The sequence below is a fragment of the Cydia splendana genome, chromosome 3 (assembly GCF_910591565.1).
Source record: "Cydia splendana chromosome 3, ilCydSple1.2, whole genome shotgun sequence".
Taxonomy (NCBI): domain Eukaryota; kingdom Metazoa; phylum Arthropoda; class Insecta; order Lepidoptera; family Tortricidae; genus Cydia; species Cydia splendana.
The window spans coordinates 6,513,359-6,531,893 of record NC_085962.1 but is presented as its reverse complement, the minus strand read 5'-3'; the positions used below and the strand labels follow the sequence as shown (position 1 = coordinate 6,531,893).

General features: G+C 37.4%; 1 protein-coding gene, 1 long non-coding RNA gene and 1 other non-coding gene across 3 annotated transcripts in view; 1 reads left to right on the top strand and 2 right to left on the bottom strand.

The window, feature by feature from the left end:
* The window catches only part of LOC134806414 (proton-coupled amino acid transporter-like protein pathetic), a 54,510-nt gene that overhangs the window by 28,883 nt on the left and 7,092 nt on the right, over positions 1 to 18,535 (top strand). The window contains exons 3-6 of the mRNA XM_063779680.1: positions 7,106 to 7,189; positions 10,016 to 10,166; positions 16,046 to 16,167; positions 17,115 to 17,199. Coding sequence (XP_063635750.1) covers positions 7,106 to 7,189; positions 10,016 to 10,166; positions 16,046 to 16,167; positions 17,115 to 17,199 — 442 coding nt within the window. The remainder of the gene's footprint in view (positions 1 to 7,105; positions 7,190 to 10,015; positions 10,167 to 16,045; positions 16,168 to 17,114; positions 17,200 to 18,535) is intronic.
* On the bottom strand, positions 13,456 to 13,528 carry Trnav-aac (transfer RNA valine (anticodon AAC)). Its single transcript has one exon. It is a non-coding gene; the product is annotated as a tRNA-Val (tRNA).
* The window catches only part of LOC134806465 (uncharacterized), a 320,640-nt gene continuing 318,450 nt past the window's right edge, over positions 16,346 to 18,535 (bottom strand). The window contains exon 3 of the long non-coding RNA XR_010146530.1: positions 16,346 to 16,952. This is a non-coding gene — a long non-coding RNA (uncharacterized LOC134806465). The remainder of the gene's footprint in view (positions 16,953 to 18,535) is intronic.

Here is an 18,535-nt window from a genome sequence, read left to right as displayed (position 1 = left end):
CAAACTATTACTTTGCAACTTTTATAAGACCAACTGTTTTTTTTCCAAATGTTTTACTTAGACTATAAATGTTCGCTCAAATTTATTTTCGTCAAATGAATCACTGGACAAAATTATTTTTTCCAAAAATATCTTTACTTAAAAAATGTTTGTTCAAACAAATGTATTGCAAAACCACTACTGGACAAATTATGTCTATCCAAAACATTAAGTTATTAAAAATGTGTTACGGCTAGGTTAGGTAAAGTGGGTGCTTAGTTTGGTTTGGGAAACTAAACAGCCCGAAAGCTGCCCAAAAAACCACTATTACCTACGTAGGTTCGTGAGTTACCTTGTGTTCCTTAGAGCGGTTGCCAAGTCTCACTTGCTTTAAAAAAAGGGATTGTAATATGCAACAATTGTTTTTTTATTAATTAAGTCATACTTTAGAATATGTTGCGTTAGTCTAAACCACGCGAAAGCTACCAAAAGGGGGGACGGGGGGGCGAAGCCCCCGAAAGGGGGGCTCGGGGGGCGAAGCCCCCCGCATTGAAAAAACACTACAGTATTACGTATATTTCCACCTAGATAGGTTCGTTAGTTACCTTGTGTTCCTCAGAGCAGAAAATAGAAGCCCCGCGAAGCGGGGCTTCGTCGACCGGCTGCCGGGTCTCACTTACTTTAAAAAAAGGGATTGTTATCGGAGCTCCCCGCATTGTAAAAACACTACAGTATTACCTGTATTTTTACCTAGATAGGTTCGTTAGTTACCTTGTGTTCCTCAGAGCAGAAAATAGAAGCCCCGCGAAGCGAGAAGCGGGGCTTCGTCGACCGGCTGCCGAGTCTCACTTGCTTTAAAAAAGGGGATTGTAATATGCAACAATTGTTTTTTTATTAATTAAGTCATACTTTAGAATATGTTGCGTTAGTCTAAACCACGCGAAAGCTACCAAAAGGGGGGACGGGGGGGCGAAGCCCCCCGAAAGGGGGGCTCGGGGGGCGAAGCCCCCCGCATTGAAAAAACACTACAGTATTACGTATATTTCCACCTAGATAGGTTCGTTAGTTACCTTGTGTTCCTTAGAGCAGAAAATAGAAGCCCCGCGAAGCGGGGCTTCGTCGACCGGCTGCCGGGTCTCACTTACTTTAAAAAAAGGGATTGTTATCGGAGCCCCCCGCATTGTAAAAACACTACAGTATTACCTGTATTTTTACCTAGATAGGTTCGTTAGTTACCTTGTGTTCCTCAGAGCAGAAAATAGAAGCCCCGCGAAGCGAGAAGCGGGGCTTCGTCGACCGGCTGCCGAGTCTCACTTGTTAACGATTATTAATTAAGTCATACTTTAGAATATGTTGCGTTAGTCTAAACCACGCGAAAGCTACCAAAAGGGGGGACGGGGGGGCGAAGCCCCCCGAAAGGGGGGCTCGGGGGGCGAAGCCCCCCGCATTAAAAAACACTACAGTATTACGTATATTTCCACCTAGATAGGTTCGTTAGTTACCTTGTGTTCCTCAGAGCAGAAAATAGAAGCTCCGCGAAGCGGGGCTTCGTCGACCGGCTACCAGGTCTCACTTGCTTTATAAAAAGGGATTGTTATCGATGAAAAAAAAAACATAAATGAGTATTTTATTTTCAATCTTTACTATTTTACCTTTACTAGAACATTTTAAAGAAAAAAATAGGTATAACCATTCTTAAATAACTTTATGCCACCTTTTGTGGAAGTAAATGTGTCACATTCGTCACCGGTATCACTTGATTCACTCATAATTATTAGGTACTAAACAAGTAATGGTTCAATCATAAGCATAAGCAACACACTCAATACAGCTTCTACTACGCACAAAGTCAGTTGAATAAGTTAATAATAAATATCGACGGTATTCAGACGCTTATACGGATACTTCAATCTCCTACCCACTTATTAAAATATTAGTGAAATGCAATTCGTACCACCCTACAGATAATAATTTTTGACATTTGTTCTGTAATATTTGCCATTACTAAATTTGGAATTATTTAAAGTATTTATTAAATAAATAACAAAATGTGAAATAATAATTGTCAAAATAAGAAAATGACAAAATACAATAGTTTGTCACGTTTAGTTTTGGTTTTTGTATTCTTTGGTAAGTACTCATTTGGAGAAATTAAAATTTGTTCAAATAAAAATTGGCAATTTCTTTTTTTGATAACTGTTACATTTGTCATGTTTTGTTATGGTTTTTGTATTCTTTGCCAACTAATACTTTCGAGTAATTAAAATTTGGTAAAATAAATGTTGCCAAAGTAAGGAAATGTCAAAATATTTTTTTGCATATCGTTCTCTTGGAAAATATTTTTTTTCGACTTGTTTAGTTGGGAAATGATTAGTTGGATTTTATATTTTTGGGATAAATTGTTTGGGATATGAAAATCTGGCAAAAATATTTCGGTAATCCATTAGTAACCCCTTGGAACTGCTAAAATTATAAATAAAGATAAGCATAATTAATACAAACTTCAGTGACTTAGGGCCGATACAGACGGACTACAACCCGACTGCAACTTGTATGGGAACTGCAAGCCAATCGAAACGTCGGCGTGCAGTTCAGCAAAATGACCCAGTACCCTGGCAGTACCTAGTGGAACTCAGGTTTGGTGTAACAAAGGCACATTATGGTTTGGTCATCCGACTCACCTTGATGAGCACTTAGGAGAGTAGTACCCAAGATAGAGCCGATGCCGAACCCTGGCAGTACCTAGTGGAGCTCGGGTTTGATGCAACATACATAGACACACGCTGTTTTGGATATCCGACTCGTCATGATGATCACTGGGTAGATCAGTACTTTCAGTACCCAAGATAGCTGATGCTGAACCCTGACAGTGCCTAATGGAGCTCGGGTTTTATACAACATAGGCACACGCTGTTTTGGTCATGCAACTCGTCTTGATGAGAACTTAGGAAAGTAGTACCCAAGATAGAGCTGATGCTGAACCCTGGCTGAACCTAGTGGAACTCGATCAGGTTTGATGCAACATAGACACACGCTATTCTGGACATCCGACTCGTCATGATGAGCACTTGGGAGAACAGTACCCAAGATAGAACTCATGCTGAACCCTGGCAGTACCTAGTGGAACTCAGGTTTGTTGCAACATAGGCACACGCTGTTTTGGCCATCCGACTCGTCTTGATGAGCACTTACGAGATTAGTACCCAAGATAGAGCTGATGCTAAACCCTGGCTGTACCTAGTGGAACTCAGGTTTGGTGCAACATAGGCACACGCTGTTTTGGTCATCTGACACGTCTTAATGAGAACTTGGAAGAGCAGTACCCAAGATAGAGCTGATGCTGGACCCTGGCTGTACCTAGTGGAACTGTGTGTGTTAGTTTATGTGCGGAGCAGCGTGATTACCGCCAGTAGGTGTCCAGACGGGATAGTTTTTCGATCAATTGTGTGGAGTGGACGCAAAAATAAATTCAAGAACATTGGCTTGCTGATCCAACATTATGTAGGAAAGCCAGTTGGGTTCCTTACAAAAAGTACTGGGCGACCGTGTAGGATGTAATGCACTTAGGAAATTGTATATTACGTGTGGATGATATTGGCAATTTGATTTTGTCGTCTGGACACGTTTTTAAAGGATAAAGTAAAAGCTGTAACAGACAGGCGTACCTACCGGACAGCAACCGGTTCGGTACGTTAAGGTAGAAAACCTCCGCGAGCCCTTACAAAGCTCTGCTTTTTGCTAGTATAATGTTCTTATGTTACAATAACGTAATTATATTAGGGCATTATTACCGTGTAAATACCGTGATTCATAACGAGGCAAATAAAATAGAGCAAGAAAATAATTCATTGAATATAGGTACATAACGAATCAGTATAATTGTTATTCACAATAAAAATCTAACTACGTCATTATAATAATTGTTTACGTCACAAAAGTAATACGTGACAAATAGTTCAATTACCTATATTGTACAGTCGGCATCAGATATATCGGAGCGGCCAAGGTGTTCACAATATCTGAACACGCACTCTAACGCCCTGACAATAGAGGCGTGTTCAGATATTTGTGAGTGCCTTAGCCGCTCCGATATATCTGATGGCAACTGTACCGTCAAAATACATTTTGGGCTACCATCGTAATTCACACGTACACCACCGCGAATTTAGAACGGGCACCCCCCCCCCCCCCCCCCCCCCCGAAGGGAATAAACGTCCTTTCCCACTGAACATCCCGCTTTTTCCGGGTACGGTTTTCTGCACGATCCCGTTTTATACACGTGCTAAATTATACAAACAGCAACACTCCTGACTGTACATCGTTGGACCATATTACAAAAGGCATAAAGTCCACCGATGTACAGTTAACAGTCCGTCGGACGGTATCGGCCTGTCAGTTGTTCGGAACTGTCAAAATTTTGTTCTAACTGACAGGCCGATACCGTCCGGCGGACTGTTAATCAGTGGGCCCCTTAACGTTCACACAAGCATTCTGTCTACGGGATACTACACGCATACTACTAAAACGGGATAGTGCAGAAAATCGTACCCGCAGAAAACAGTATGTTCAGTGGGAAAGAGCCCTCTAGGGGAAGTATTTAAGTTCAGAAATGTATGGAGCAGTATAAGACGTAAGGCGCAGATTGAAAGTTAGGTATATTTGATGGACATATTCGCAGCCGAAGAATAAGCCAAACTAGTCGCAAGTTCGAATCTCGTCCGAACCAATTTTTTCATATTATCCTTCTTTTTTAAACCAAATACGGTAAATAATCAACGAATTTCTTAATCGCTTTTATGGCTGTTATCCGTGGTGGGCCATGTTTTATTACATCATTTCATGCTCGATCGAACATAATCCGTTGCCAGTTTGATTAATCTTAATTATATTTAAGTTTACAGCTTCATTTACCGCCCTGCTTTTATTACCTAATTAATTTGGGTACAGTCGAGTTTCTAAATATGAGTACATTTTTTTCACCTTATTGCAATGGATTAAGGTGAAATAATTTATACCTACATATTATTTATTTGCTTTAGACTATTCAATTTGTACCTACATACTACACTTTACATTTAATTAATAAGCGAGAATTACATTAATGTCAATTTCACTTAAGAACTAAGAAATAAACTATCAATAAACTCTAAAACTATAAATTACAACTAAACCCAAACTAACCTATAAAAACTAATCAAATAACCCACCCCGCATCGCCCCCGGCGCAAAGGTGCCCATCACACTTGCTGCGTTACCGCGTTGAACCCACATATTTATGAACTCTGATTTATTGCCCGTATTGGATTTACACACTGTATTATATATTTTATTAAATAACCTAGATGAGATATAAAATTAGGTTTAGATATAGTCAGACCGAGGTAAGTCTGCAACGAATTTGATACCACACGTAGTGCAAGTGTAATTTTAAACGTCAAATTTGTATGAAATTATGACGTATAAATTACACTTGCACTGCGTGTACTATCAGAATCGTTGCAGACTTACCTCGATCTAACTCTAGATAATTATGTTGTGTCATAGTCTATGTCCTTTTGCAGTAAGACGCAGTCTTATTAGAATCATAATTGATAGCTTATAAAATTAGATGATGCAATGAAAACTACGCGTTTCATCACAATTTACTCATTGTATATATTGGGGTTAAATCGGTACCAATTAACTAAAGTGCCTGTCAATACGGCGTTACGTCCAGTGTGGTTTGTTAAATCGAACAGCGACATTTGGAAACCACCATCTGAGCTATTACTACTCATTTTCATCATTTACTGCTGTTTATATTTGACGTTTACTAAACAATTATTAATTCTTATTAAAGATGGATCAGGTTACGCCGAAGATTCAATCGAATGCTTTGAAATTAATGCCACAACTATACGGGTACTACAATTTCTTCTTCAACGTTCGTTTCTCTAATTTAATTGAGTCCAAACCTTTCCGGTTACCCCAGGGACCAAATGACTTACGCAATAAAATATTCATTATACATTATTTTTAAAGCAAAAAGGAGAAAAAGCCAATACCGTGGCGACATGCGACAAAGACAAGTGAGCATAGTACGTAATAGCGTTGTCATAACAATGTGTGTCTCTTCCAATAGCGCGGTGTCAAAAAGTGACATTTGCTCATCACGTCGATAATCGGCGACCATCATATCCGCAGCGTGGTCATGATTATTCGCGTTTTTATATTGTATCACTGAGAATAAGACAACTGGATAGTAAACCTTCACAACGAGAAGATGACGCTTCCATGCAATAGATAATAATTCACAAGTACATATGTCAATGTGAGGGTAACCGGTGTCTTAACCTTACCTTACCATGTCTAAATTTAGAGGTCTTGATAGTTTGTAACCTGACCAATGAAAAACTTTTCCGTGCTCTATTCTGTCAGCCTAAAAATATACGGTGATTTAACAGCCTCAGTAAAAAATGTGACGTCCGCAAAAAAATGTTTCCAACATAATATTTTTATGAATTCAACAGCCGGCAACTTTTTGTCGTATAATAAATATTAAATTATTTATCTCTTGGTTTTATGTTTAAATCACCACTCTCACAAACTTTATACTGGGTCTACAACAATTTAGAAAAGAATATGAAAAACTTGGTAAAAATTACACCGGTTATCGTGACTCTCGTTTGTTGGATTTTCTTCATTATTTCCTTGTTCTCAAAGTGACATTGCTCAGTTATCAGTGACTAAAACATCCCTTAATTCGGCAACATCAAAATACTGGACTTAAGCTTTGACTCTCTTTTTCTGTATTTTTTTTTTGTCAGATTTATTGCTACTATTGAGCGCCGAGGTGGTTTGAATTCACGACCTTCCTTGCTTTCTGTCGATTTAAGGGATATACTTATTTAGTAATTTTTACCTTTTCTTTCTTTTGTGTGTGTAACAATGAGTTATATTTTATCTTTATCTTATTTTTTTATCATCATTCAATTTAAGAGCTGATGGGTTCTTGACGGTGCAACGTGATGAAGTTGTCTCAACCTTGGTCGATCCGAAGTCAGCCCTTTAGTGTCCTGGTACGATACGGCCCCTCCATTGCAGCTTATTTTTTATTTATATTAAATTGAAAAAAAAATTGTTACAGAATAGAATTGGCATACAATGGCTCACGAGAAGACTTGGATCCCTACGTACCCGCAGACCACAGACCTTTGGCCTCAAACACATCGTAAGTTCCAATATATTTTATTACTTACTTATAATACCTACTTATAGTTGGTAAAAGAATTCAACCTCAATTTTATCCCAAGCGGTTGAATTTCCAAAAAATCATTGGATAGGGGCTTTACAACATTTGAACTTAAAAGTTTTTTAACAGGCCAATTCGAGTTTTAGTTATTCCATCTGTTACGATATGATACTGTTGTGATCTAATAACTAAAACTTGAATTGGCCTATAAGTTGGAAGATACGAGTATATTCTACATTATATCTGGGGGTCTGCGGAAGGACTTAACAGGACATAACGGGAGTCGACAATACACAAAGTCGCCATCTTGAATTTCTTCATAATTTCTTCAGAAATTTCACTTTTGACAGCTAACATCAAATCCATAATAGTTTCAGATCAAGACATTAAGATCAGAATCTGGTTCCTGTACATAACAAAAAATGATAACTGAAGATCTGAAAGGCCGCTTAATATGAATTCGTAGTCAACATTGGAACAGGGGGCCGATTTTTGAATTTCGAGCGCTCGATTTCGTCACTCGAAAATCGGTGGGAAACGGCGAAATGCAAATTTTTGAAATACGAGCGATAGAAATTGGGAATCGAATGGTATTGACCACTCGTTTTCAATTCTATTAGTAGAATTTAAATGCCTAGTAGTGGAGATATTATTGAATGAAATACACGAAATCGAGCGGTCGATATTCAAAAATCGGCCCCCAGACTGCCGCCATGTTGAACTTCTTCATTTTTGGCCTGATCATGATGAAAATTGATATCTGATAATCCGAACGGATCTTTATATGAATCCGTAGTCAATAGTAAAAAAAACGGTTACCATCTGGAATTTCGTCATTTTTGTACTGGTTGTGAAGAAAATTGATATCTGAGGCCCAAAATGGTCCATATGAGTCTGTAGTCAATAAGTATATATGTATTCGAAAAATCACCCATCATTGAACGTTGATATATGAGAATTCGAAAATTATTATAACTAAATCTGTAGTCAAATTTGTAATAAAAAAGCCATCTTGAATTGATTCCTTTTTGTTCTTATCACGTTGAAAATTGATCTTCAAATCTGATGATGATACGAAAGGCTCATTGATATGAATCTATGATAGGAATATTTGTCTGGCGTATTTTTGGTCCATTGACACAGAAAAAGTATTTATTATACGGGACAAAAACGTTAGGGAAAACCGGCGCCTTTTCTGTAGACATACCAAAAGTTAACGATTTGGATATATTATTGAAAGACATTTATCATAACAATTTTAGGAACTAGGTAAAACATAACATGTCTATAAGATAAGGATAAAAACAAAAAGTACGAAAAAATGACTTTAAAGTTCGTTTATTTTATGGTGTCTTCAAGAAAGTCGCATAAACTTATTATTTAACTTATACTAAAAAAAGTTATTGATGCGAATCTTCATAAAATACGCATTTGTACGGGACAACAGTATTAAATTTCATGGAATGCTCTTTTAATGTCCCGTTACAGTACGTTAGGGTACGTTTCCTTAAGGACGTTCACACAAAGTTAAAGTCAAACAACAACTTAGTCCAGTTTAATCGCATCTTTTTGACGTAGATAGATTACCATTAAGTCGCCATGGAAAGTTCATGCCACAGATCAGCACAGATCACCTCAACTACAAGATGGAGGATACGTCGGCGGCCGATCGTAAAACCACGCCGGTCGTATCTACCTGAGTTCCTGTTTAATAGATTACTTTTTGAACTATTTTTTGCACTTTGCCCAGCAGTGGGACACAAAATAGTCTATTTAAAAACATATCTACTATTAAATCTTAGGATTTTCATCGTACAAAGTAGTATAGAATGCACGCAACCCTGTAGGTACTTATCGCAGCGTAGCAATTTGTAAGTGAAGTTTTATGATGATGATGACTCTCCTGACCAATTTCGGCCACAGCGACTGTGTGCCCTGGAGTAGGCAATTTTTAACTCGTATTATTAGAGTGTAGCTGATCCACGCTCTGGTGCGCCCTTAGGTGGCTTACGTCCCCTATCTTCTTGCTTTATACTTGTCTGAAGTTTTATACTTATCTGGTAACCTCACGCTGTTTTCAACATTTTTTTATACGGTGTCTGTTTAGTCTATGCTCCGGACACAAAAAACCCGTCTAACAGACCCTCTTTGTAAACATCCGGGACCTTTTTGTTGGCCAACCCCTGCCAACCTTTGGTATGTATGCAAAATGAGAATTCTGTACGAGTTTTCACATATTAATGTATGATAGGCGCTTGATAGTATTCCCGATCAATTTCCCAATCAAAAATCAAATATTCTCGGAAAATTTAGTGGCGCTAATTAATATTCACTGGAATTTCCGACATTCCGATATAGGTTAGGTATTTGTAGGAGAGAATGTTAACAATTAAAACCGTAGGTACAATACAAAGTGAAACTGTTATCTCTGACCAAACTCTGAAGGGTGAATATGCAGGTCATACTTAACAAGTTTTACTATGGGGCCAATCCCGAAATCGCGAAAAAAATCTGCCGTCTCATACATTTCGATGAATCAAAGACAATTTCTTCTATAGAATAGGTGATTTTTTTTCGATTGTAAACTACATAAATAAGTAGGAACTATTAAATTCTATCCTAAGATTCTATCTAATAAAGTATTAGGACCCCTTCCCGGTTTAAGCCTCCTCCAAACTCTTGCACCGTTCTCGGTCTTGTGCCTTTGTATCCTCTCCTATAGCTACTACTATCGGAATGTTACCTTGTATTGTATTGTATTGTATTGTCACTTGTGTTTGTAACTTTTAAATTACACTCTTTCAGGACCGTGGGCGCGCTGGCGCACCTCCTAAAGGCTTCTCTGGGCTCCGGCGTGCTGGCGATGCCTTTGGCATTCAAGAACGCCGGGCTGCTCGTCGGCTCCATCGGCATGGCGCTCATTGGCTTCATATGCGCACATGCCATACACATACTTGTAAGTCGAGATTCATATGTTGACAAGATGTATTTTTATTCCAAATGTGGAATTTGTTGTCTTTTTATGCCAAATCGTCGTCACAAACTTAAAAGATCTTGACGTATGTTATAAAACTTATAAATCGATTTAGCTGATTGCTGCTTTGTCTGAGGATTACTCTTTTAATATTTTATACGTTCGCTAGAAAGGATTGCGTTTGACTAGTATGTTAGTATTACCTGTGGTATTACGCGGATTAGCAATGCAATATTTTTGTTTGACACAAAAGTAACAGAACGTAAACAAGGTGCAATCAACAGCGACGATCTGTCAGAAGCATTCAGTGTACCAACTCTAACATAACGTTATTTCACTTATTTCCATCACAATAAAGAAAAGTTTGAAATGGGGGCTGAATAATAAAAATTCTTTGCGGAGGAAAACGAAGGGTGAAGTTAGAACGAAGTGACATTGTTTGATATGTTTACCATTGTTGTGGTTAGATTAGAAAAACAACCCAAGAGCATTTTGGATCGTTCTTAGTGTAGGATTTAGTAGCTGTCTGTCTGTCTGTAATGCTTATGGCAGACGATTTATTGTAATGTCCGAGTGAAATATTTAAATCACTACATTTCACAATAGACAGACTAAAATGGGGTCTTTTTGTAGCAATTATGAACATAACAAGCAAAGGTAGGTATCTCCTCATACTGACATCTGAGCGATTTTTATGCCATTATCAACCAAAAGGGTACTCATTGTCGGTTATTAATAAGGCGCTATTTTCATATAGCTGCAAGTTGAAATCAACCTTATCGACAACTGACAATGAGGTACTTTTTGGTTGAAAACGTCACATTGACATTTGTTGAAAACATTAATCCGACAACACTCCACTTTAGGTTGAAGAAGAAAAGTCATGAAATTCTAAGGATTCCCAGTCGAGTACGGAACCCTAAAATCCTAAAAATCGTTATAAAGTTAGCCAGCTATCGAAGTTTTCTAATTCTCGATGGAGGGACCTTTATAAGCAAACTTCACGTGAATATCGAGAAAAGAATCTTGTACAAATTTCCTATTTCTTCACGGTTTCGTTGTCTCTGAAATTCATAGGTACAGTCACCTGCAATAATGTTACACAACAAAGGCCGCAAAAATATCTGACACGATCTTATTTGTAGAGCCATAAGAGCGTGTCACATATTTTTGCCGCCTTCGAAGAGGAACATATTATTGCGGGTGACTGTACAACGGGGAAAGCTTCGCGGACACGAATAGCATTCGCGTAGTTTTTTGTTCCCTTTGGTCTATGATATATGACGTCACATACCGTCCGCGAACGAACAATGACAGTATTCCTAGGCACAGTAAGTAGGTAACCTATTTTTAAGGAATTCACGTCTGAAATTCCAATCTGTCCTTTTGAATGTTTTAAAAAACATATTTAAGTTTACATTCGGATTGCGACTATAGCAGCAATACTGCTGCAGTAGAGAATGTCAAAAAATTAATTAACGCAAATTCGGGTTACTTTGACCCAATGGAGGGTAACTTCGACCCACATGAAAACCTCATTTAAAAGGGTCTAATAAAAACATAAAAATGTCAAAGGTTAGCTAAAACCAACCTCATTGCATATTTCCATAATTATAGTGCAATAATATATATATATATATATAACCTGCACCGAGTAAATTTCAATGGCCAAAGTTACCCTCCAGGGCTAAAGTAGCCCGACATTACGGTAGGAATGACCTACTCAAATTTATCCAATTTAGTAGGTAATTGTTTTTTAGGTTAGGTCAATGGAAATAGATTTTTGTACAATACCTAGTTTTTAAGCGTTAGATTTAGATTTATATACACAACATACGATTGCATTACAAATTACATTCATGTCAATTTATATGAATCTATATTTTGATCAAATAACCAATGTATGTGTGAATAGGAAATTCGTATCATTTGACAGCCTTACGTAATAGTATAGTATATCAGTAACAAAACAAATGAAGTAAGAAAATCGTTACCTCATCTCATTGTGTAGGTATGTTATAATCAGTGATCGTTAATTTTCCACCAATTTTGGTGCAGCATTGTTGATTAAAAGCATCTGCATGCCCTACTCTAGGTGGAATGGATAATTAGGGTTAATAACAGTAATATTAATCTTAACCAATCCTCTCCCTAGAAAAAAAATGAAGGAAATCCTTTATTTTTACTATGCTGCACCAAAATTGCTGGAAAATTAACGATCACTGGTTATAATTTGTACAGTGAAACCTGGATAAGTGAGACTTCAAGGGACGAGCAGATTTGTCTCACTTAAAGAGGTATTCCACTTACCCAGGCTCTCAATTAGCCAGGTACAAATAAATTTCTGTCTCATTTACAGAGGGTCACATTAATAGAGGTGAGAATAGAGGAAATATCTCAGTTATAGAGGTGGTTAATAAGGTATTTTGTAACTATCTTTAAATGTTTAGATAAAATAATCCCTGTCCCTAAATATTTTTAAAGTCTGTTTAAATATTTCTTTGAATTTATTTTGAATGATTTTCCAAAGGATAGATTTTTTAAATTAAATTTGATACGTACTTCATTGCGTCTTAGAAAATAAAATGAAAATTTGTTTATTCTTGTTACTTATCAAGATTTCAGCTTTCGTTTCGATAGTTTTAAACATAAAGTAACTAAATGAAACTTGAAGACGTTTAGTCACAATTAAGCAAATGCGGAATTTGTGGATAGACTAAGAGTTAGTAAGAATACGGAACTGGATCAATAAAGTCCAAGTTAGAGAGGTCATAGATTGACGTTATCTCAGATACAGAGGTAATTTGTATAAAATTCTAAAAAAACAATTAGGAAAATGTAATCTTATAAATATAGTCTCAGTAAAAAGGTAAAATACACTCTCTGTCTCAATTATAGAGGTAAATGTGACTATAAAATCACAACAACTGATCCCAGTTATAGAGGTTCGTTTTATCTCACTAACAGAGGTAATTCAGTGCTAAAGTGTCGGGACCGCACCTTGAGTCCCAGCTATAGAGGTTTCTCACTTATCCAGGTTTCACTGTATAAAGTGAAGATACAGATATTTTTGAGTCGCCGCTTCGATATATCTGACGGGGACTGTACTTATTGAAGGTTGTCAATAAGGCTGACGCTAACGCTAAAACGCTAACGATGGTGACCCATTGTAATGTAAATAACGATCTTATCTATTTTAATTTTTAACAAGCAGACACGTCTGCGAACGATGCTATTAAGCTTAGAATAAATTTAAAAGTGGAAAAATTACTGTCTTGGGCGAGACTTGAACTCACGGCCACTGGATCGTTACTCCAGCGCTCTGCCATCTGAGCCACCAAGACCTCATCCATAGCCAGCAAATCTTTCCACCATATTATAGGTCAAGGGGACCCTTAGCGACATCTACCGCAAGAAAGAGTGTTACACTTCTTAAATTTATTCTAAGCTTGATCTTATCTATGTTACAATATAACTAACATACAGCGCGATATTGCCGCCAACTGCATCATTGCCGCAAATGTTAAGATCGATGTTGCTGCCTGGAATTTTGACATTTTCGGCAGCAATGCAGTCGGCAGCAATGCCGCGCTGCAATACGGTTAACGATTATGTAACAATGGTTTATTAATTTATCACAACTGCACTATTTTCAATTAACGATTAATGCATACAATGCAATATGCAACTGTGATTTGTTTGCGGTTTGAGGCGTTTGAGGTAACGAATTTAGAAAGTTGTGTCTTTATTAACATTGCACGAAACGAAAACTGAATCTTATTTTTTTGTTGTTAAAACTTACAATCGCTTGTGTTGTTTATTTTCTAGTTATGTATGTACCATTGTTTGTTTTCCTCGTTTTGTGAGTGGCACAAGTTTCACTTGTGAGCTTAATTTGACAATTAAGAAAAGAGGTCATGACGCAATGCAAATTACGTGTAACCGTAGGCATAACCGCAATCAGTATTTGAAACATCCACTTTTTAGGGTTCCGTACCCAAAGGGTAAAATCGGAACCCTATTACTAAGACTCCGCTGCCCGTCTGTCTGTTTGTCACCAGGCTGTATCTCATGAACCGTGATAGCTAGGCAGTTGAAATCTTCACAAACGATGTATTTCTGTTGCCGCTATCGCGCTATAACAACAAATACTAAAAACAGAATATAATAAATATTTAAGTGGGATTCCCATACAGCAAACCAATCCGACTCGCACTTGGCCGGGTTTTCGAATAGGCAATTAAATATTTTATTTAAAACAATTTGTGGTAAGTAAGTAAGTACTTAAACACTTTATTGTACGAAAAAAAAGGAATAAGTATTGGTTACATCAGATAAAACATACCAAAATGTGTAGTACACATTTTAACTTATCCCTAAGAGGGATTGTGGTCTGTCTAGAATACATTATACATATAAATTGAATCATGGACAAGTAATAAAACAATTCACCGCGTTGTTACGTTGACGGCCTTGCGTCATAAATGTACCTTGTATTACCTATTAGGAAATTGAATTACCAATTACTTTTGTACTTTATTTTCCCGTTAGATAAGTCACGTAACTTACGTACAAATGATCCATGCGTTTACTCAACTGGGTTCTCGTTTGTGTTACTACACCACGTAAGGTTTTAGAAAATACACTGACAAAAGTATGAAGTTTTAAGACGTTTTCACTCGGTATATCGAGAGGCTGATAATTATTTAAAGGGGCCCACTGATTACCAGTCCGCCGGACGATATCGGCCTATCAGTCAAAAGCAAAAGCCGAACAACTGACAGGCTGATATCGTCCGGCGAACTGGTAATCTGTGGGTCCCTTTATAGTCCCTAAACATGACCAGTGAAATGGCAAAATGAGTTGTACTAGTACTACAGAGCTCATTTTCTCGATACAATGACGTGGTTTAGGGATTTGATCCAAATCACTAAAGGAAAAGTGGAAAAACTCACTGTCTCGGGTCACTCTGTTTACCTATTTATGAGCACGGATATGTGTTCCTGTGTCATGGGTGTTTTCTTTGTATTAAAGTACCTATTTATAAACTAGTGTATTTATATTGTTGCTTGAGCTTACAGTGGGACTTAGTCAATTTATGTAATTTAATGTGCTATAAGTACTCCATATTTATTTATTTAAGCTCGAACTGGCGACTACGGGATACGTCGACACAATAGCCCGTCGCTCCCGTTGACGTTGACGTTGCGAATTTTTCCACCACATCCTTCATAATTCATATATATGTGTGCCTTAACGCCTTAACACAAAGCTCGCAGTTTAGAGCAATTATTCTGCCTCTGCTGCTGCTGCTGTCTGCACAAAGGGGACATTAAACGTCAAGATACATTTCATCTACGATATCTCCGAGCAATATTATGGGTGAAGTGGCAGGATCGTGTTTCAAAACCTTTGTCGTGCCCATGCGTTTAATAGTTAATAAAAACCCTTTTAAAGATAATCTTAAAAAAATAAAAAGCTTGTCATGATGTCGCCGTCGACGGAGACATCATCATCATGTTTAAGCCTTAGCGAACGGGGACACCTAGCGATATCTATCGTCAAGAGTATTACATGTCTTAAATCATTAATTGTGCCATCATTTGCAGACGTTTTTGCTTGTTACAAAAATAATTTAGGATAAAGTATGTTAGCTGATTTGACCTATTTCGTTTGTTCACTAAACCGACCCAGACATCACGGGGTTTTTAGGGAATGACAAAATGCAGTAGCCATTTTAACAATTCTGCGTGATTTGATCATATCCTTTTCATGAAAATCTGGTATTGAGTAATTTTCCTCAGTAACATTCCTTATAGAAACCGTCATTGAATATCTTGTTACTTATTTCTGTTGCACAGGTGAGGACATCACAGCAACTGTGCGTGGAGCTCAAGAGGCCGGCTCTCGGGTACGCAGACACGTGTGACCTGGTCTTCCAGATGGGCCCCAAGCCCATACGGAGGTTCTCCGCGTTTGCCAGGTAACCTGTTGCTATACAACTCAGTGAACTAGAATAAATATGGAACCCTGACGAGATCTCTCTATAAAAAGACCCCACGTGCATTGTGCCGCGAGCGACTTTGTACAACGCGCAGTTTGACAACGACAAATATTGTGATGCAGCAAAACTTCAACTACAAACCGTTTCTGACGTGTATTCGTTACGTGCACGACTGTCACGCGACCTAGCATCCGTAAATCTAGGGGAAAACGTCAATTCACTACATCTTATAAAACTACTCCAAAACTCAAGAACTACTGAACGGATTTTCACATGATTTTCATTTATCAATAGTGATTCTTGAGGAAGGTTTAGGTATATAACTTGTTAAGGTTTCGTTTAAATTGGTTGAAATATGACGATGTTGTTGGAAAAAATCACGCTGGCTAGGAGCTTTAATCGAAAACGCCACCTAATACCAACTAATACGTTTGAGCTATAACAACACAATGTATGGTGGGGTTGTCTCTCTTTCATGGGTCTACAAAAAAGTCCACGATGGTGTATGTCTATCTTTTAAGGATAATTTACTATACCCATTTTTAACTTCTAGACAAATATCACAGTATATGTGGCATTTGCAAAGCTATTTACACGCATACAGTATAAATAATTATTAAATGAAATACGTTCGTTATATTAATAAGCATTTCATACAGATTATAATGGTTCCTTACACCATACAATTTAAATGAATATATCAGGAGTAATCGTAAATTAAAGTTCCATTTCGAGCCATATAACTGGTATGAAATGTTATGACACTTATGACGCTATCCTTCATTAGTTTCAATTTTCACCACCGCATGCGCTGCGATCGTATTACTTACCCCCACCATGCACTTCGCACGTAGCCAATTGTTTAGTGTGCATTTACGAAATAAATGAATATGAATATGTAATGATTCGATGTCTTTGATTTACAGAGAATTAGCAGACTGGGCTCTAGCCGTAACTCACATAGGCGCTTGTTGTGTCTATGTTGTGGTAGTGGCAGAATCCTTCAAACAGGTGAGTAATTACATAGGAGGAATCTCTAAAGATTTTGATATCGATGTTAACGATAAAACCCGATATGATATGGTGACATTCAATAGTTGCATTATTTCATCTAATATACGATCAGGGAATTATATTCGAGGCAGATCGGATCATGTTTTTCATTTCGTATGAGCAAATTTTGAACCAAGCTTTCCTAATGGAACAACTACGTATGCACAACTAGTTGTGTCATAAGGATTTTTTTTTCTAAATCCTTCCCTTAGATACAACTGGTTTACTGGCATTTAATTTGAGTTCCCAAATACACAACTATTCTTGAGTGTTGCCTGTTTTTGTCGAAATGTACAGTCGCCATCAGATATACGTATAGGTCTTTTTCGTGCACATTTGTGGAATATTTCCAATTTATTAAAAGCCAGTAGGAATATGTGAACATTTATAACTTCCATAAATATTCCAAGCGGTAGAGCTAGCGTAGCGGTAGAGTTGTAAAAATAAAATTTCTCACTTTTCTTCAACAAATTATAGCTCCCGCTTTCTTTATCTTAGGGGTTGTGCACAAATCACGCGAGGTGTTTTCGGCTACTTTTAGACCCCCCTCCCCCTTGGTGATATTTGGTGCGGTTTTTGGCTACCCCCCTCCTCCCACACAACCTCACGTGTATTTTTTTGAATTTTTTTCATTCGACCTAATTTTTAAATAAGTAGTATTGTATATAGAAAATCTTGTTTATTTTTCTATTTTCATTAAATAGACTCGCTATTTTGAAGTGCAGAGTGAAGATTTATGTTTAACGAAACCGAGAAAAAGTATCTACTCATGTGGAAGGTTTTATTTTCTTAGTTTCGTTCACTGTAGAAAAATACACGCGAGGTTTCCTTATAGCCCCCCCTCCCCCAACGTGATTTATCGTGATTTTTTCGTGACCCCATCCTCCCCGTATCGAATCTCGCGTGATTTGTGCACAACCCCTTATATGCAAAAATATTAAAACACTTTGTAATAATGACGAATGATAATTTATTTTCAGGAGTCCAGAACAAACGTTATTTTCTTAGAAACTGGTTAAATTCGTTTACATACAAGTAATTGTACATCACAATTAATGGATGCAAATAATGCAAAACATTATCATTGTCAATATCTAAAGAGGTTATTAATATGAAAGCGATCTATTTCCTCTTTTGACTGTAGTTGTGTTATAAAGAATGGGTTAGAGAGCTTCCTCATGGACCAACTATGTATGCACAACTAGTTGTGCCATTAGGAATACATATTTTTGATGGCACAACTAGTTGTGCATACGTAGTTGGTCCATGAGGAAAGCTTGGTTCTTTAGGGTAG